Source organism: Electrophorus electricus, chromosome 4, assembly GCF_041902795.1.
Source record: "Electrophorus electricus isolate QZ-2024a chromosome 4, ASM4190279v1, whole genome shotgun sequence".
Taxonomy (NCBI): Eukaryota; Metazoa; Chordata; class Actinopteri; order Gymnotiformes; family Gymnotidae; genus Electrophorus; species Electrophorus electricus.
Window position 1 is genome coordinate 33,353,159 of NC_137500.1, and position 19,791 is coordinate 33,372,949.

Here is a 19,791-nt window from a genome sequence, read left to right on the forward strand (position 1 = left end):
ACCTTTGTTGTTTCTGCACTTGGCATTTTCTTTTGTAAACATGTCCACTCCATGAGAGCATTTTTTTCTTGTCAATTCTGCATTCACACCATTGCCCTCCTCAGAATCTCATTTGGAGATCCCCTGCTTTCTGATTTCCTACACATTAAGTATGCTTTTAAACTATGATCCAGGCACAATCTTTGTACACTTGTTGGCTCTTGTACATATTGAAATCCATTAGACATAAAATCATCAACTCAATGAAAAAAAAAAATTTAATATTTGTGCATGTGTCCTGAAATAATGCAGGGAGCAATAAACGGGATATAGTATTTCTCTTTGATGGTTCGGATGATTCCAGAAATGGTTTGCCGGCTATCCGCGAGTTTATTCGAAGAATGGTCGAGGATCTGGACATTGATGAAGACAATGTCCGAATTGCTGTAGTGCAGTACAGTGAAGATGCTTTGATGCATTTTGTATTTAATACTCACAAAAGCAAGAAGGATGTGATGTATGCAATAAGAAGTCTCAGACCCAAAGGTGGAAAAACTCTAAATACTGGTGCTGCATTGAAGTACATCAGGTCCAACATTTTCACTGTTGCTTCTGGAAGCAGACACAAGACTAGAGTTCCCCAACTTTTGATTGTAATAACAGGTCGAGAGTCTAGTGATGATGTGACAGAACCTACTGAAGATCTCAAAGCTTTTGGAGTTCTGACCATTGCTATTGGATTGAAGAATGCAGTTAACAAGGAGCTAAAGAGCATAGCATATTCACCTAGATATATTTTTAATCTACCATTCTTTGGTGAACTCTTATCTATACAAGCAGAAATCCTCTCCTTCATCAAATCCAAACTGGCAAAAGAGCCCCCCACTATTGTTGGTAAGAACTGTAACCTTCTTCCTGATGGCATTTTTGATTCACTTTTTTGTGGATGAATAGTGTGTATATGAATTGCAGTTTAATATAAGGAAAATCAGTGAATCACCTTCATTTCTCTAAGCTTTTTGCTTTGCCTCATGTCATTTTATGGATTCTGACACACCCTGGTATCTTTGTTGAGATCTGCTCTGCTTTAAATAATATATGCATTCTTCTTTCCATCTATTATTTTGCTACAAGTTTGGTTTCATCTTTTTTGTCTTGGGATAGTCTTCCATATCATGAAGACACTTCTTCATCTTAAACTCTTCCTTGAGTCAATGATTTCTTAATCATTGTTGATATTAAATCACCAGAAACTCCTAATCTTCAACTCTTACCTGCCTCAATGGCTTGTTGAGCTCCTTCATAGATTTTCTTGGAAAAAAATCTATGATCTGGAAAAATCATTCAGTTCCACTGAAAACTCTTTTTTTTTCAAGTTTTTCACTTTAATATTATAATATTGCAATATTAATGAACTTGAATTATTTATATGAAACTATCATTTAAATTTATAAATAGAGAAAATAGTCTCTAATTTATAAGATTTTTAAAATACATTTTAACAAAGCAATTTCATGTGTTTCCTAATTGAATTTGATACAGCACAGAGAGACATTGTTTTTCTGCTGGATGGGTCTGACTACACTAGAGATGGATTTCAAACCATATGTCAGTTTGTTGGAAGAGTGGTGGATAAACTCAGTGTTGGACAGAGTGCAGAACAAGTGTCTGTGGTTCAGTACAGTACACATACCCAGGTCCATTTTTTGCTAAATACACATTCCTCAATGCAAGATGTTCTCAGGGCAATTGAAAGCCTGCAACACCAAGGAGGAAGTCCCCTTAACACAGGGGCAGCTCTTGAATATGTTAAAAAACATGTCTTTACTGTATCTTCTGGAAGTAGACAGTTAGAGGGTGTTCCTCAGATTCTTATTCTGGTAACTGGTGGGAGATCCCAGGATGATGTTCGAGATCCAGCAGCAGCACTAAAACAGGAAAATATTGTGACATTCAGTGTTGGGACTCAAAATGCAGATGTTATTCAACTTCAAATGATTTCCCACACTCCCAGTCATACCTTTACTGTCACTCGGTTTGATGACCTTCAAAATATTGAGCAGAACCTTATGTCATATATAAAAAGAGTGCCCCATCAGCCAAGGAAGTTGCTACCAGCTACATTAGGTAAGAATGTTTTAAATTATTCTTTATATTTAAAATAACAACATAACTGGATTACATATAAAGGCATTGCATATGCATCTTAGTGAATTCTTACACACAAAATCTGCAACACAGAAACACATCTCTTGGACAGAAATGGGGTTTACGGAGATTGTGTTTTTTATGAATTTAAAGGATGAGCATCAATTTGTTACTCTGCTTTCCTGGATATATGGTGGTTTGTAATCCTGCATTTACTTCTTTCCTTTAAAAACACTAGCTTTTTTTCTTTTCACAGCAGATGGTGGTAAAAGAGATATTGTATTTTTAATTGACGGCTCTGACCACACAAGAGGAAGTTTCTTGAGTATACAAAACTTTGTCCAGTTATTGTCAGAGGGACTAATCTTGGGGCAGAATAGAGATCATATTTCTGTTATTCAATACAGTGATAATGTAACTCTGGAATTCTTTTTGAATTCACATTCATCAAGAGAGGATATTATTGATAGTGTTCAACGCCTGACACACAGAGGAGGAAAACACCTTCATACTGGGGCAGCCCTACAATATGTAAAGGATGAAGTCTTCAATGTCCTCTCGGGAAGTAGAAATTTAGAGGGAGTACCACAAATTTTGATTCTTTTAACTGCTGGACGGTCTACAGATGATGTTAGAGGCCCAGCCAAAGCCCTTAAGAAAATGGGAGTCATTCCAATAAGTATTGGTACAACAAATGCTGACACTCTTGAACTACAAACAGTATCCCACCAACCAAATTACTTTTTCATTACTAACTTTGAGAATCTTCTTACAATTAAAGAAAATGTTTTGGCTTTAATAAAAGGAGCATCAGCCACACCCACACCAACTACCTTTCTTCCAGGTTTTGGTAAGAGTTGGTATTCTTTATTTTTGATTCTACATGTCACTAGTATAAGAGAGCATAATTTGCTGGGTTATGCACTGCATTAACGATAACTGCCATTTTATTTTATATATTTTATTATTATTTTACATGTTTTATTTACATGTTGTGCCACTTTGTATTCCAGAATCTGTTGTTTCCAGAGATGTTGCATTTCTTCTGGATGGGTCTGATGATTCTAGAAATGGCTTCGAGGCCATTCGTGGCTTTATCCAAATGGTTGTTGAAAATCTTAGTGTAGAGGAAAATGGTGACAGGGTTGCCCTGGTCCAATATAATAGAAATGCCACTGCTAATTTTTATCTCAACACCTATTCAAATAATAATGAGGTACTGAATTCAGTGCGCTCTTTGAAGCACAAAGGAGGAAGACCACTGAACACTGGTGCTGCTCTCCAATTTGTGAGAGACTATATTTTCTCTCCATCATTTGGAGGCAGACATTTGGAAGGTGTAGCTCAGATTCTATACATGTTTTGTGGTGGGCGATCAAATGATGATATCAGGGGAGTTTCACAGACATTAAGGAAAAGTGATGTGAAGGTCTTTACTATTGGGACAAAAAATGCTGACACTTTAGAGTTGCAGACAATGTCATCTACACCAGCATTTGCTTTTTCCATCCCCGACTTTAACTACCTTGACAGCATCTACCAAAGAGTTGCCTCTGTTGTGAATGGTGGTGAAAAAATGAGAGAGCAGTTCACAACATCTGAGGGTAAGAATTCTTATGATGAAAGGATATAGACACATGATTTTGTCAGGTTCCTATGTTCTCATTTGTGTGCCATGTGTGCATGCACTAAGCTTCAAGAGCAGCTAACTAAAAACATATTTCGAGAGCCCAACTTGAATTTACTACTTGATAAGGTTGTTTTAACAAATTGGGCTTCCTTTGTCAACTGGTCTTAGTTATTTAGCATTTGCTGCTGATAAGTATCGTTTCTACCCTGGATTGTCATTCTCACTTATGAAGCTTTGTACTCTATTTATCCTAGCCCAAACTGTGACTGCCAAAAGAGACATTGTATTCCTCATTGATGGATCTGATGATGCACGAAGCCATTTTGCAGTAATACAAGAATTTGTGGCCCAATTGGTGAACAAATTTGATATCAGTAATGACAAGGATCAAATTGCTGTTGTACAATTTAGCAACACTGCAGTAACAAATTTCAATCTCAATACTTACACATCCACTGCTGAGGTAGAAAATGCTGTACAGAACCTCATACCACAAGGTGGAAGACCACGATATATTGGATTAGCTCTTCAGTTTGTAAAAAACAATGTTTTCACCCTCAAAAATGGAAGTCGGGAAAATGAAGGTGTGAAGCAGATTCTTGTGATACTGGCAGGTGGGAGATCAAGAGACTCTCCAAGAGGACCTGCCAGCACATTAAAGAAAGCTGGGGTAGCAATTTTTGCCATTGGATCAAGTCTTGCAGATCAAATCGAATTGGAGGCGATTTCTTCACAAACAGATTATGCATATGCTGATCCTGATTTACATAATTTGCCGCGTATTCAACAAAGCCTACTAACAAAACTTGCAGAAAAGAAACTAAAAGGGGAAATAGTTCATGGTAAGAAATATTTCACATTTTGTCAACCTAAAATATTAAAAAGCAAAAATTTTCAAGGTTGAATTTTGTATAAAACAACACTGAATGCTTTTGTAAAAAAGATAACACATTTATTCTGTGATCTTCAGATTTTGCAGTTCAAAGAAAGGAGCAAAAAAGAGATATTGCTTTTCTTGTGGATGGCTCAGACAATGCTAGAGAAGGATTTCAAGCACTGCGAGATTTTCTGTACAACTTTATAGCAAATCTGACTGTAGGAATTAATGATGACAGAATTGCAGTAATTCAGTACAGCAATGAAGCTGTCACTAATTTTTATCTAAATTCATTTTCAAGAAAGGAGGATGTACTATATGCAGTTAAAGGTCTGATACACAAAGGGGGAAGACCCCTCAATACAGGTTCTGCTCTTAGGTATGTAAAGAATAATATATTTGTAAGTTCATCAGGGAGTAGAAGAAGCAAAGGAGTACCGCAAATCCTGATCTTGATGACAGCTGGAAAATCAAGAGACAATATTACTGAAGCAGCGAATAATCTCAAAAGTCTTGGTGTGTCAATAATTGGAATAGGGACACAAAAGTCAAATTCTGAAGAAATTAGAATTATTTCAACTAAACAAAAATCATTCTTTTTGAAAGACTTTACTTATCTACCAAAAACTAAACAGCAGCTGGTGGCTGCAATGAGAACCGATTCATTAGAGAAAATAACAGAAGAGCAATCAAGTGGTAAGGCCCGCAAAAAAATGAATGAAAAATGAATCAGTTAATCAACATGTTAAAAAAACAACAAAATAAGAATATTTTTATGTTTTGTAGGAAATCTCCGTAAAAATTATGATATAGTATTCCTTTTGGATGGTTCAGATGGCACGAGGAATTCTTTCCCAGCAATGCGTGCCTTTGTTGAAAAAATGGTTGAGAGACTGCGTGTGTCAGAGGGGAAAGACCGTGTGTCTGTTGTCCAGTTCAGCAGAGACCCAGAGGCCCATTTCTATCTTAACACATACGCAACAAAGGAGGATGTTCTCAGCACTGTTAGAAGTCTGAGGCACAAAGGAGGAAGACCCCTGAACACCGGGGCGGCTCTGCAGTACGTCAGAGACAATGTCTTTACTGACTCCTCCGGTAGCAGACGATTGGAAGGGGTGTCACAGATACTGATCCTGCTGAGTGGTGGACGGTCGTTTGACCACGTTGACACCCCAGCCTCTGCTCTTAAGGATCTGGGAGTCTTGACCTTTGCAATAGGATCAAGGGCCTCTGACAGCACAGAGCTTCAGAGGATTTCCTATGAACCCAATTATGCTGTGTCTGTCTCAGACTTCAATGAACTCCCAAATGTCCAAGAGCAAATTCTGACATCGGTAGAGGCTATTTCTGTTCCCATCTCTCCAACATCACCAACTACTATTGGTATGCATTTATGAGAGCCCTGTGTGCCAATATTTCTGTGATTTTTGTTACCATTCTTTTTTATTTAAATTGTGTAGCTTTTCATGTAGAGGTGAACCCGTAGCCTTGAGCTGTGGCTTTGAAACAACAGGAGCCGCATGAACTCTGAATAACTCTAAGTAAAGTTCTCTGTAGTAATGACTATTGAAACTGATGCATTTTACCAAAATGTATTTGTCTAAAATAGCACTGTTTTCTTCCTAGTGGAATATGACATGCCCCGAAAGGACGTTGTCTTTCTGCTGGATGGTTCAGATGGCACTAGGAAAGGATTCCCCGCCATGCTTGAATTTGTGCAAAAAGTAATTGAAAAATTCGATATAGATGAGAGCAGGGACCGCGTTTCAGTTGTGCAGTACAGTAGAGACCCTGAGGTCCATTTCTATCTGAACACCTTCTCAACAAAGGAGGAGGTCCTTGACAGTGTCAAAGGTATAAGACACAGAGGAGGGAGACTTCTCAACACCGGCTCCGCTCTCCAGTATGTGAGAGACAATGTCCTCACTGCCTCTGCTGGCGGCAGACATCAGCGAGGTGTCCCACAGGTTCTTGTCCTGCTCAGTGGATCACGGTCAAGTGACAATGTAGATGCACCTGCCTCTGCCCTGAAAAAAAGTGGGGTCTTGATTTTTGGTGTTGGCACCAGGAATTCAAGCAGAGAAGTTCAGAAAATTGTCAGTAATCCCATCTTTGCTCAGTCTATTCCTGAACTCTCTGAACTTGCCAGTATCCAGCAGCAGTTTTTCTCATCTCTCAGCCACGTACCTTTTGAGGTTACACCGATGAAACCTTCAGTCATAGGTAAGGCAGATTCCCATAAATATTTTACAAATGCCCACAAAATAATTGTTGAAATTGGACAGTTGAATGTTAGCATGTTGAGTTGTTAGCATGTTATGAAATTGTCGCATTGGCGCTTTTATATGGTGAAAGGGAAAACTAGGTCTGTGTTAAGGGCTCTTCAGTTAGCGTTCCAAACTAAACTGTTGCTCTTTGGGATCAGGAGGTCCTCGTTCTGGATTCACAGTCACAATTTGCCCAGGGTTGCGTCATCCAAGTCTCAGATCCGACAGCCAAAGACCAAGTCTGCCTTACTCAGCCAAACGTCTGCCAAGACGCAAGTGCACCAACACAGCTCCACAGAATAGTACCAAGCCAAGGGACTAGAGTATTGCAGTCCACAATATGGGTATTGAATAGTGCAGGAGAGAAGAGAGTGTCCTTTCCAATTGGACTGTGCACATCCAAAAGTGTTCTTGATAGAAAAAAAAAGATAGTAAAGTTGATATGACCTTGTTTTCTCTTTTACTGTCCTTAGCTCCTGAAAAAGTTCCTGAGAGGGATGTAGTATTCCTTTTGGATGGTTCAGATGGCACGAGGAATTCTTTCCCAGCAATGCGTGCCTTTGTTGAAAAAATGGTTGAGAGACTGCGTGTGTCAGAGGGGAAAGACCGTGTGTCTGTTGTCCAGTTCAGCAGAGACCCAGAGGCCCATTTCTATCTTAACACATACGCAACAAAGGAGGATGTTCTCAGCACTGTTAGAAGTCTGAGGCACAAAGGAGGAAGACCCCTGAACACCGGGGCGGCTCTGCAGTACGTCAGAGACAATGTCTTTACTGACTCCTCCGGTAGCAGACGATTGGAAGGGGTGTCACAGATACTGATCCTGCTGAGTGGTGGACGGTCGTTTGACCCCGTTGACACCCCAGCCTCTGCTCTTAAGGATCTGGGAGTCTTGACCTTTGCAATAGGATCAAGGGCCTCTGACAGCACAGAGCTTCAGAGGATTTCCTATGAACCCAATTATGCTGTGTCTGTCTCAGACTTCAATGAACTCCCAAATGTCCAAGAGCAAATTCTGACATCGGTAGAGGCTATTTCTGTTCCCATCTCTCCAACATCACCAACTACTATTGGTATGCATTTATGAGAGCCCTGTGTGCCAATATTTCTGTGATTTTTGTTACCATTCTTTTTTATTTAAATTGTGTAGCTTTTCATGTAGAGGTGAACCCGTAGCCTTGAGCTGTGGCTTTGAAACAACAGGAGCCGCATGAACTCTGAATAACTCTAAGTAAAGTTCTCTGTAGTAATGACTATTGAAACTGATGCATTTTACCAAAATGTATTTGTCTAAAATAGCACTGTTTTCTTCCTAGTGGAATATGACATGCCCCGAAAGGACGTTGTCTTTCTGCTGGATGGTTCAGATGGCACTAGGAAAGGATTCCCCGCCATGCTTGAATTTGTGCAAAAAGTAATTGAAAAATTCGATATAGATGAGAGCAGGGACCGCGTTTCAGTTGTGCAGTACAGTAGAGACCCTGAGGTCCATTTCTATCTGAACACCTTCTCAACAAAGGAGGAGGTCCTTGACAGTGTCAAAGGTATAAGACACAGAGGAGGGAGACTTCTCAACACCGGCTCCGCTCTCCAGTATGTGAGAGACAATGTCCTCACTGCCTCTGCTGGCGGCAGACATCAGCGAGGTGTCCCACAGGTTCTTGTCCTGCTCAGTGGATCACGGTCAAGTGACAATGTAGATGCACCTGCCTCTGCCCTGAAAAAAAGTGGGGTCTTGATTTTTGGTGTTGGCACCAGGAATTCAAGCAGAGAAGTTCAGAAAATTGTCAGTAATCCCATCTTTGCTCAGTCTATTCCTGAACTCTCTGAACTTGCCAGTGTCCAGCAGCAGTTTTTCTCATCTCTCAGCCACTTGCCTTTTGAGGTAACACCGATGAAACCTTCAGTCATAGGTAAGGCAGATTCCCATAAATATTTTACAAATGCCCACAAAATAATTGTTGAAATTGGACAGTTGAATGTTAGCATGTTGAGTTGTTAGCATGTTATGAAATTGTCGCATTGGCGCTTTTATATGGTGAAAGGGAAAACTAGGTCTGTGTTAAGGGCTCTTCAGTTAGCGTTCCAAACTCAACTGTTGCTCTTTGGGACCAGGAGGTCCTCGGTCTGGATTCACAGTCACAATTTGCCCAGGGTTGCGTCATCCAAGTCTCAGATCCGACAGCCAAAGACCAAGTCTGCCTTACTCAGCCAAACGTCTGCCAAGACGCAAGTGCACCAACACAGCTCCACAGAATAGTACCAAGCCAAGGGACTAGAGTATTGCAGTCCACAATATGGGTATTGAATAGTGCAGGAGAGAAGAGAGTGTCCTTTCCAATTGGACTGTGCACATCCAAAAGTGTTCTTGATAGAAAAAAAAAGATAGTAAAGTTGATATGACCTTGTTTTCTCTTTTACTGTCCTTAGCTCCTGAAAAAGTTCCTGAGAGGGATGTAGTATTCCTTTTGGATGGTTCAGATGGCACGAGGAATTCTTTCCCAGCAATGCGTGCCTTTGTTGAAAAAATGGTTGAGAGACTGCGTGTGTCAGAGGGGAAAGACCGTGTGTCTGTTGTCCAGTTCAGCAGAGACCCAGAGGCCCATTTCTATCTTAACACATACGCAACAAAGGAGGATGTTCTCAGCACTGTTAGAAGTCTGAGGCACAAAGGAGGAAGACCCCTGAACACCGGGGCGGCTCTGCAGTACGTCAGAGACAATGTCTTTACTGACTCCTCCGGTAGCAGACGATTGGAAGGGGTGTCACAGATACTGATCCTGCTGAGTGGTGGACGGTCGTTTGACCACGTTGACACCCCAGCCTCTGCTCTTAAGGATCTGGGAGTCTTGACCTTTGCAATAGGATCAAGGGCCTCTGACAGCACAGAGCTTCAGAGGATTTCCTATGAACCCAATTATGCTGTGTCTGTCTCAGACTTCAATGAACTCCCAAATGTCCAAGAGCAAATTCTGACATCGGTAGAGGCTATTTCTGTTCCCATCTCTCCAACATCACCAACTACTATTGGTATGCATTTATGAGAGCCCTGTGTGCCAATATTTCTGTGATTTTTGTTACCATTCTTTTTTATTTAAATTGTGTAGCTTTTCATGTAGAGGTGAACCCGTAGCCTTGAGCTGTGGCTTTGAAACAACAGGAGCCGCATGAACTCTAAATAACTCTAAGTAAAGTTCTCTGTAGTAATGACTATTGAAACTGATGCATTTTACCAAAATGTATTTGTCTAAAATAGCACTGTTTTCTTCCTAGTGGAATATGACATGCCCCGAAAGGATGTTGTCTTTCTACTGGATGGTTCAGATGACACTAGGAAAGGATTCCCCGCCATGCTTGAATTTGTGCAAAAAGTAATTGAAAAATTCGATATAGATGAGAGCAGGGACCGCGTTTCAGTTGTGCAGTACAGTAGAGACCCTGAGGTCCATTTCTATCTGAACACCTTCTCAACAAAGGAGGAGGTCCTTGACAGTGTCAAAGGTATAAGACACAGAGGAGGGAGACTTCTCAACACCGGCTCCGCTCTCCAGTATGTGAGAGACAATGTCCTCACTGCCTCTGCTGGCGGCAGACATCAGCGAGGTGTCCCACAGGTTCTTGTCCTGCTCAGTGGATCACGGTCAAGTGACAATGTAGATGCACCTGCCTCTGCCCTGAAAAAAAGTGGGGTCTTGATTTTTGGTGTTGGCACCAGGAATTCAAGCAGAGAAGTTCAGAAAATTGTCAGTAATCCCATCTTTGCTCAGTCTATTCCTGAACTCTCTGAACTTGCCAGTGTCCAGCAGCAGTTTTTCTCATCTCTCAGCCACTTGCCTTTTGAGGTAAAACCAATGAAACCTTCAGTCATAGGTAAGGCAGATTCCCATAAATATTTTACAAATGCCCACAAAATAATTGTTGAAATTGGACAGTTGAATGTTAGCATGTTGAGTTGTTAGCATGTTATGAAATTGTCGCATTGGCGCTTTTATATGGTGAAAGGGAAAACTAGGTCTGTGTTAAGGGCTCTTCAGTTAGCGTTCCAAACTCAACTGTTGCTCTTTGGGACCAGGAGGTCCTCGGTCTGGATTCACAGTCACAATTTGCCCAGGGTTGCGTCATCCAAGTCTCAGATCCGACAGTCAAAGACCAAGTCTGCCTTACTCAGCCAAACGTCTGCCAAGACGCAAGTGCACCAACACAGCTCCACAGAATAGTACCAAGCCAAGGGACTAGAGTATTGCAGTCCACAATATGGGTATTGAATAGTGCAGGAGAGAAGAGAGTGTCCTTTCCAATTGGACTGTGCACATCCAAAAGTGTTCTTGATAGAAAAAAAAAGATAGTAAAGTTGATATGACCTTGTTTTCTCTTTTACTGTCCTTAGCTCCTGAAAAAGTTCCTGAGAGGGATGTAGTATTCCTTTTGGATGGTTCAGATGGCACGAGGAATTCTTTCCCAGCAATGCGTGCCTTTGTTGAAAAAATGGTTGAGAGACTGCGTGTGTCAGAGGGGAAAGACCGTGTGTCTGTTGTCCAGTTCAGCAGAGACCCAGAGGCCCATTTCTATCTTAACACATACGCAACAAAGGAGGATGTTCTCAGCACTGTTAGAAGTCTGAGGCACAAAGGAGGAAGACCCCTGAACACCGGGGCGGCTCTGCAGTACGTCAGAGACAATGTCTTTACTGACTCCTCCGGTAGCAGACGATTGGAAGGGGTGTCACAGATACTGATCCTGCTGAGTGGTGGACGGTCGTTTGACCACGTTGACACCCCAGCCTCTGCTCTTAAGGATCTGGGAGTCTTGACCTTTGCAATAGGATCAAGGGCCTCTGACAGCACAGAGCTTCAGAGGATTTCCTATGAACCCAATTATGCTGTGTCTGTCTCAGACTTCAATGAACTCCCAAATGTCCAAGAGCAAATTCTGACATCGGTAGAGGCTATTTCTGTTCCCATCTCTCCAACATCACCAACTACTATTGGTATGCATTTATGAGAGCCCTGTGTGCCAATATTTCTGTGCTTTTTGTTACCATTCTTTTTTATTTAAATTGTGTAGCTTTTCATGTAGAGGTGAACCCGTAGCCTTGAGCTGTGGCTTTGAAACAACAGGAGCCGCATGAACTCTGAATAACTCTAAGTAAAGTTCTCTGTAGTAATGACTATTGAAACTGATGCATTTTACCAAAATGTATTTGTCTAAAATAGCACTGTTTTCTTCCTAGTGGAATATGACATGCCCCGAAAGGACGTTGTCTTTCTGCTGGATGGTTCAGATGGCACTAGGAAAGGATTCCCCGCCATGCTTGAATTTGTGCAAAAAGTAATTGAAAAATTCGATATAGATGAGAGCAGGGACCGCGTTTCAGTTGTGCAGTACAGTAGAGACCCTGAGGTCCATTTCTATCTGAACACCTTCTCAACAAAGGAGGAGGTCCTTGACAGTGTCAAAGGTATAAGACACAGAGGAGGGAGACTTCTCAACACCGGCTCCGCTCTCCAGTATGTGAGAGACAATGTCCTCACTGCCTCTGCTGGCGGCAGACATCAGCGAGGTGTCCCACAGGTTCTTGTCCTGCTCAGTGGATCACGGTCAAGTGACAATGTAGATGCACCTGCCTCTGCCCTGAAAAAAAGTGGGGTCTTGATTTTTGGTGTTGGCACCAGGAATTCAAGCAGAGAAGTTCAGAAAATTGTCAGTAATCCCATCTTTGCTCAGTCTATTCCTGAACTCTCTGAACTTGCCAGTGTCCAGCAGCAGTTTTTCTCATCTCTCAGCCACTTGCCTTTTGAGGTAACACCGATGAAACCTTCAGTCATAGGTAAGGCAGATTCCCATAAATATTTTACAAATGCCCACAAAATAATTGTTGAAATTGGACAGTTGAATGTTAGCATGTTGAGTTGTTAGCATGTTATGAAATTGTCGCATTGGCGCTTTTATATGGTGAAAGGGAAAACTAGGTCTGTGTTAAGGGCTCTTCAGTTAGCGTTCCAAACTCAACTGTTGCTCTTTGGGACCAGGAGGTCCTCGTTCTGGATTCACAGTCACAATTTGCCCAGGGTTGCGTCATCCAAGTCTCAGATCCGACAGCCAAAGACCAAGTCTGCCTTACTCAGCCAAACGTCTGCCAAGACGCAAGTGCACCAACACAGCTCCACAGAATAGTACCAAGCCAAGGGACTAGAGTATTGCAGTCCACAATATGGGTATTGAATAGTGCAGGAGAGAAGAGAGTGTCCTTTCCAATTGGACTGTGCACATCCAAAAGTGTTCTTGATAGAAAAAAAAAGATAGTAAAGTTGATATGACCTTGTTTTCTCTTTTACTGTCCTTAGCTCCTGAAAAAGTTCCTGAGAGGGATGTAGTATTCCTTTTGGATGGTTCAGATGGCACGAGGAATTCTTTCCCAGCAATGCGTGCCTTTGTTGAAAAAATGGTTGAGAGACTGCGTGTGTCAGAGGGGAAAGACCGTGTGTCTGTTGTCCAGTTCAGCAGAGACCCAGAGGCCCATTTCTATCTTAACACATACGCAACAAAGGAGGATGTTCTCAGCACTGTTAGAAGTCTGAGGCACAAAGGAGGAAGACCCCTGAACACCGGGGCGGCTCTGCAGTATGTCAGAGACAATGTCTTTACTGACTCCTCCGGTAGCAGACGATTGGAAGGGGTGTCACAGATACTGATCCTGCTGAGTGGTGGACGGTCGTTTGACCCCGTTGACACCCCAGCCTCTGCTCTTAAGGATCTGGGAGTCTTGACCTTTGCAATAGGATCAAGGGCCTCTGACAGCACAGAGCTTCAGAGGATTTCCTATGAACCCAATTATGCTGTGTCTGTCTCAGACTTCAATGAACTCCCAAATGTCCAAGAGCAAATTCTGACATCGGTAGAGGCTATTTCTGTTCCCATCTCTCCAACATCACCAACTACTATTGGTATGCATTTATGAGAGCCCTGTATGCCAATATTTCTGTGATTTTTGTTACCATTCTTTTTTATTTAAATTGTGTAGCTTTTCATGTAGAGGTGAACCCGTAGCCTTGAGCTGTGGCTTTGAAACAACAGGAGCCGCATGAACTCTGAATAACTCTAAGTAAAGTTCTCTGTAGTAATGACTATTGAAACTGATGCATTTTACCAAAATGTATTTGTCTAAAATAGCACTGTTTTCTTCCTAGTGGAATATGACATGCCCCGAAAGGACGTTGTCTTTCTGCTGGATGGTTCAGATGGCACTAGGAAAGGATTCCCCGCCATGCTTGAATTTGTGCAAAAAGTAATTGAAAAATTCGATATAGATGAGAGCAGGGACCGCGTTTCAGTTGTGCAGTACAGTAGAGACCCTGAGGTCCATTTCTATCTGAACACCTTCTCAACAAAGGAGGAGGTCCTTGACAGTGTCAAAGGTATAAGACACAGAGGAGGGAGACTTCTCAACACCGGCTCCGCTCTCCAGTATGTGAGAGACAATGTCCTCACTGCCTCTGCTGGCGGCAGACATCAGCGAGGTGTCCCACAGGTTCTTGTCCTGCTCAGTGGATCACGGTCAAGTGACAATGTAGATGCACCTGCCTCTGCCCTGAAAAAAAGTGGGGTCTTGATTTTTGGTGTTGGCACCAGGAATTCAAGCAGAGAAGTTCAGAAAATTGTCAGTAATCCCATCTTTGCTCAGTCTATTCCTGAACTCTCTGAACTTGCCAGTGTCCAGCAGCAGTTTTTCTCATCTCTCAGCCACGTACCTTTTGAGGTAACACCGATGAAACCTTCAGTCATAGGTAAGGCAGATTCCCATAAATATTTTACAAATGCCCACAAAATAATTGTTGAAATTGGACAGTTGAATGTTAGCATGTTGAGTTGTTAGCATGTTATGAAATTGTCGCATTGGCGCTTTTATATGGTGAAAGGGAAAACTAGGTCTGTGTTAAGGGCTCTTCAGTTAGCGTTCCAAACTCAACTGTTGCTCTTTGGGATCAGGAGGTCCTCGTTCTGGATTCACAGTCACAATTTGCCCAGGGTTGCGTCATCCAAGTCTCAGAACCGACAGCCAAAGACCAAGTCTGCCTTACTCAGCCAAACGTCTGCCAAGACGCAAGTGCACCAACACAGCTCCACAGAATAGTACCAAGCCAAGGGACTAGAGTATTGCAGTCCACAATATGGGTATTGAATAGTGCAGGAGAGAAGAGAGTGTCCTTTCCAATTGGACTGTGCACATCCAAAAGTGTTCTTGATAGAAAAAAAAAGATAGTAAAGTTGATATGACCTTGTTTTCTCTTTTACTGTCCTTAGCTCCTGAAAAAGTTCCTGAGAGGGATGTAGTATTCCTTTTGGATGGTTCAGATGGCACGAGGAATTCTTTCCCAGCAATGCGTGCCTTTGTTGAAAAAATGGTTGAGAGACTGCGTGTGTCAGAGGGGAAAGACCGTGTGTCTGTTGTCCAGTTCAGCAGAGACCCAGAGGCCCATTTCTATCTTAACACATACGCAACAAAGGAGGATGTTCTCAGCACTGTTAGAAGTCTGAGGCACAAAGGAGGAAGACCCCTGAACACCGGGGCGGCTCTGCAGTACGTCAGAGACAATGTCTTTACTGACTCCTCCGGTAGCAGACGATTGGAAGGGGTGTCACAGATACTGATCCTGCTGAGTGGTGGACGGTCGTTTGACCACGTTGACACCCCAGCCTCTGCTCTTAAGGATCTGGGAGTCTTGACCTTTGCAATAGGATCAAGGGCCTCTGACAGCACAGAGCTTCAGAGGATTTCCTATGAACCCAATTATGCTGTGTCTGTCTCAGACTTCAATGAACTCCCAAATGTCCAAGAGCAAATTCTGACATCGGTAGAGGCTATTTCTGTTCCCATCTCTCCAACATCACCAACTACTATTGGTATGCATTTATGAGAGCCCTGTATGCCAATATTCCTGTGATTTTTGTTACCATTCTTTTTTATTTAAATTGTGTAGCTTTTCATGTAGAGGTGAACCGGTAGCCTTGAGCTGTGGCTTTGAAACAACACGAGCCCAATGAACTCTGAATAACTCTATGTAAAGGTCTCTGTAGTAATGACTATTGAAACTGATGCATTTTACCGAAATGTATTTGTCTAAAATAGCACTGTTTTCTTCCTAGTGGAATATGACATGCCCCGAAAGGACGTTGTCTTTCTGCTGGATGGTTCAGATGACACTAGGAAAGGATTCCCCGCCATGCTTGAATTTGTGCAAAAAGTAATTGAAAAATTTGATATAGATGAGAGCAGGGACCGCGTTTCAGTTGTGCAGTACAGTAGAGACCCTGAGGTCCATTTCTATCTGAACACCTTCTCAACAAAGGAGGAGGTCCTTGACAGTGTCAAAGGTATAAGACACAGAGGAGGGAGACTTCTCAACACCGGCTCCGCTCTCCAGTATGTGAGAGACAATGTCCTCACTGCCTCTGCTGGCGGCAGACATCAGCGAGGTGTCCCACAGGTTCTTGTCCTGCTCAGTGGATCACGGTCAAGTGACAATGTAGATGCACCTGCCTCTGCCCTGAAAAAAAGTGGGGTCTTGATTTTTGGTGTTGGCACCAGGAATTCAAGCAGAGAAGTTCAGAAAATTGTCAGTAATCCCATCTTTGCTCAGTCTATTCCTGAACTCTCTGAACTTGCCAGTGTCCAGCAGCAGTTTTTCTCATCTCTCAGCAACTTGCCTTTTGAGGTAACACCGATGAAACCTTCAGTCATAGGTAAGGCAGATTCCCATAAATATTTTACAAATGCCCACAAAATCATTGTTGAAATTGCACAGTTGAATGTTAGCATGTTGAGTTGTTAGCATGTTATGAAATTGTCGCATTGGCGCTTTTATATGGTGAAAGGGAAAATTAGGTCTGTGTTAAGGGCTCTTCAGTTAGCGTTCCAAACTCAACTGTTGCTCTTTGGGACCAGGAGGTCCTCGGTCTGGATTCACAGTCACAATTTGCCCAGGGTTGCATCATCCAAGTCTCAGATCCGACAGCCAAAGACCAAGTCTGCCTTACTCAGCCAAACGTCTGCCATGACGCAAGTGCACCAACACAGCTCCACTGAATAGTACCAAGCCAAGGGACTAAAGTATTCCAGTCAACAATATGGGTATTGAATAGTGCAGGAGAGAAGAGAGTGTCCTTTCCAATTGGACTGTGCACATCCAAAAGTGTTCTTGATAGAAAAAAAAAGATAGTAAAGTTGATATGACCTTGTTTTCTCTTTTACTGTCCTTAGCTCCTGAAAAAGTTCCTGAGAGGGATGTAGTATTCCTTTTGGATGGTTCAGATGGCACGAGGAATTCTTTCCCAGCAATGCGTGCCTTTGTTGAAAAAATGGTTGAGAGACTGCGTGTGTCAGAGGGGAAAGACCGTGTGTCTGTTGTCCAGTTCAGCAGAGACCCAGAGGCCCATTTCTATCTTAACACATACGCAACAAAGGAGGATGTTCTCAGCACTGTTAGAAGTCTGAGGCACAAAGGAGGAAGACCCCTGAACACCGGGGCGGCTCTGCAGTACGTCAGAGACAATGTCTTTACTGACTCCTCCGGTAGCAGACGATTGGAAGGGGTGTCACAGATACTGATCCTGCTGAGTGGTGGACGGTCGTTTGACCCCGTTGACACCCCAGCCTCTGCTCTTAAGGATCTGGGAGTCTTGACCTTTGCAATAGGATCAAGGGCCTCTGACAGCACAGAGCTTCAGAGGATTTCCTATGAACCCAATTATGCTGTGTCTGTCTCAGACTTCAATGAACTCCCAAATGTCCAAGAGCAAATTCTGACATCGGTAGAGGCTATTTCTGTTCCCATCTCTCCAACATCACCAACTACTATTGGTATGCATTTATGAGAGCCCTGTATGCCAATATTCCTGTGATTTTTGTTACCATTCTTTTTTATTTAAATTGTGTAGCTTTTCATGTAGAGGTGAACCGGTAGCCTTGAGCTGTGGCTTTGAAACAACACGAGCCCAATGAACTCTGAATAACTCTATGTAAAGGTCTCTGTAGTAATGACTATTGAAACTGATGCATTTTACCGAAATGTATTTGTCTAAAATAGCACTGTTTTCTTCCTAGTGGAATATGACATGCCCCGAAAGGACGTTGTCTTTCTGTTGGATGGTTCAGATGACACTAGGAAAGGATTCCCCGCCATGCTTGAATTTGTGCAAAAAGTAATTGAAAAATTCGATATAGATGAGAGCAGGGACCGCGTTTCAGTTGTGCAGTACAGTAGAGACCCTGAGGTCCATTTCTATCTGAACACCTTCTCAACAAAGGAGGAGGTCCTTGACAGTGTCAAAGGTATAAGACACAGAGGAGGGAGACTTCTCAACACCGGCTCCGCTCTCCAGTATGTGAGAGACAATGTCCTCACTGCCTCTGCTGGCGGCAGACATCAGCGAGGTGTCCCACAGGTTCTTGTCCTGCTCAGTGGATCACGGTCAAGTGACAATGTAGATGCACCTGCCTCTGCCCTGAAAAAAAGTGGGGTCTTGATTTTTGGTGTTGGCACCAGGAATTCAAGCAGAGAAGTTCAGAAAATTGTCAGTAATCCCATCTTTGCTCAGTCTATTCCTGAACTCTCTGAACTTGCCAGTGTCCAGCAGCAGTTTTTCTCATCTCTCAGCCACATACCTTTTGAGGTAACACCGATGAAACCTTCAGTCATAGGTAAGGCAGATTCCCATAAATATTTTACAAATGCCCACAAAATCATTCTTGAAATTGGACAGTTGAATGTTAGCATGTTGAGTTGTTAGCATGTTATGAAATTGTCGCATTGGCACTTTTATATGGTGAAAGGGAAAACTAGGTCTGTGTTAAGGGCTCTTCAGTTAGCGTTCCAAACTCAACTGTTGCTCTTTGGGACCAGGAGTTCTTCGTTCTGGATTCACAGTCACAATTTGCCCAGGGTTGCATCATCCAAGTCTCAGATCCGACAGCCAAAGACCAAGTCTGCCTTACTCAGCCAAACGTCTGCCATGACGCAAGTGCACCAACACAGCTCCACTGAATAGTACCAAGCCAAGGGACTAGAGTATTCCAGTCCACAATATGGGTATTGAATAGTGCAGGAGAGAAGAGAGTGTCCTTTCCAATTGGACTGTGCACATCCAAAAGTGTTCTTGATAGAAAAAAAAAGATAGTAAAGTTGATGTGACCTTGTTTTCTCTTTTACTGTCCTTAGCTCCTGAAAAAGTTCCTGAGAGGGATGTAGTATTCCTTTTGGATGGTTCAGATGGCACGAGGAATTCTTTCCCAGCAATGCGTGCCTTTGTTGAAAAAATGGTTGAGAGATTGCGTGTGTCAGAGGGGAAAGACCGTGTGTCTGTTGTCCAGTTCAGCAGAGACCCAGAGGCCCATTTCTATCTTAACACATACGCAACAAAGGAGGATGTTCTCAGCACTGTTAGAAGTCTGAGGCACAAAGGAGGAAGACCCTTGAACACCGGGGCGGCTCTGCAGTACGTCAGAGACAATGTCTTTACTGACTCCTCCGGTAGCAGACGATTGGAAGGGGTGTCACAGATACTGATCCTGCTGAGTGGTGGACTGTCGTTTGACCACGTTGACACCCCAGCCTCTGCTCTTAAGGATCTGGGAGTCTTGACCTTTGCAATAGGATCAAGGGCCTCTGACAGCACAGAGCTTCAGAGGATTTCCTATGAACCCAATTATGCTGTGTCTGTCTCAGACTTCAATGAACTCCCAAATGTCCAAGAGCAAATTCTGACATCGGTAGAGACTATTTCTGTTCCCATCTCTCCAACATCGCCAACTACTATTGGTATGCATTTATGAGAGCCCTATATGCCAATATTCCTGTGATTTTTGTTACCATTCTTTTTTATTTAAATTGTGT

General features: G+C 42.7%; 1 protein-coding gene across 11 annotated transcripts in view; it reads left to right on the forward strand.

The window, feature by feature from the left end:
* col6a3 (collagen, type VI, alpha 3) overlaps positions 1-19,791 on the forward strand; it is a 68,674-nt gene that overhangs the window by 13,634 nt on the left and 35,249 nt on the right. For 8 of the 11 annotated variants that reach the window (XM_081713358.1, XM_081713361.1, XM_081713363.1 and 5 more), the window contains 21 exons: positions 292-873; positions 1,522-2,106; positions 2,384-2,977; positions 3,141-3,731; positions 4,012-4,599; positions 4,728-5,330; positions 5,421-6,017; positions 6,261-6,857; positions 7,375-7,974; positions 8,218-8,814; positions 9,332-9,931; positions 10,175-10,771; positions 11,289-11,888; positions 12,132-12,728; positions 13,246-13,845; positions 14,089-14,685; positions 15,203-15,802; positions 16,046-16,642; positions 17,160-17,759; positions 18,003-18,599; positions 19,117-19,716. In XM_081713358.1, the coding sequence (XP_081569484.1) occupies positions 292-873; positions 1,522-2,106; positions 2,384-2,977; positions 3,141-3,731; positions 4,012-4,599; positions 4,728-5,330; positions 5,421-6,017; positions 6,261-6,857; positions 7,375-7,974; positions 8,218-8,814; positions 9,332-9,931; positions 10,175-10,771; positions 11,289-11,888; positions 12,132-12,728; positions 13,246-13,845; positions 14,089-14,685; positions 15,203-15,802; positions 16,046-16,642; positions 17,160-17,759; positions 18,003-18,599; positions 19,117-19,716 (12,519 nt within the window). The remainder of the gene's footprint in view (positions 1-291; positions 874-1,521; positions 2,107-2,383; positions 2,978-3,140; positions 3,732-4,011; positions 4,600-4,727; positions 5,331-5,420; positions 6,018-6,260; positions 6,858-7,374; positions 7,975-8,217; positions 8,815-9,331; positions 9,932-10,174; positions 10,772-11,288; positions 11,889-12,131; positions 12,729-13,245; positions 13,846-14,088; positions 14,686-15,202; positions 15,803-16,045; positions 16,643-17,159; positions 17,760-18,002; positions 18,600-19,116; positions 19,717-19,791) is intronic. The other 3 variants (XM_081713359.1, XM_081713365.1, XM_081713368.1) reach the window with 3 other exon arrangements.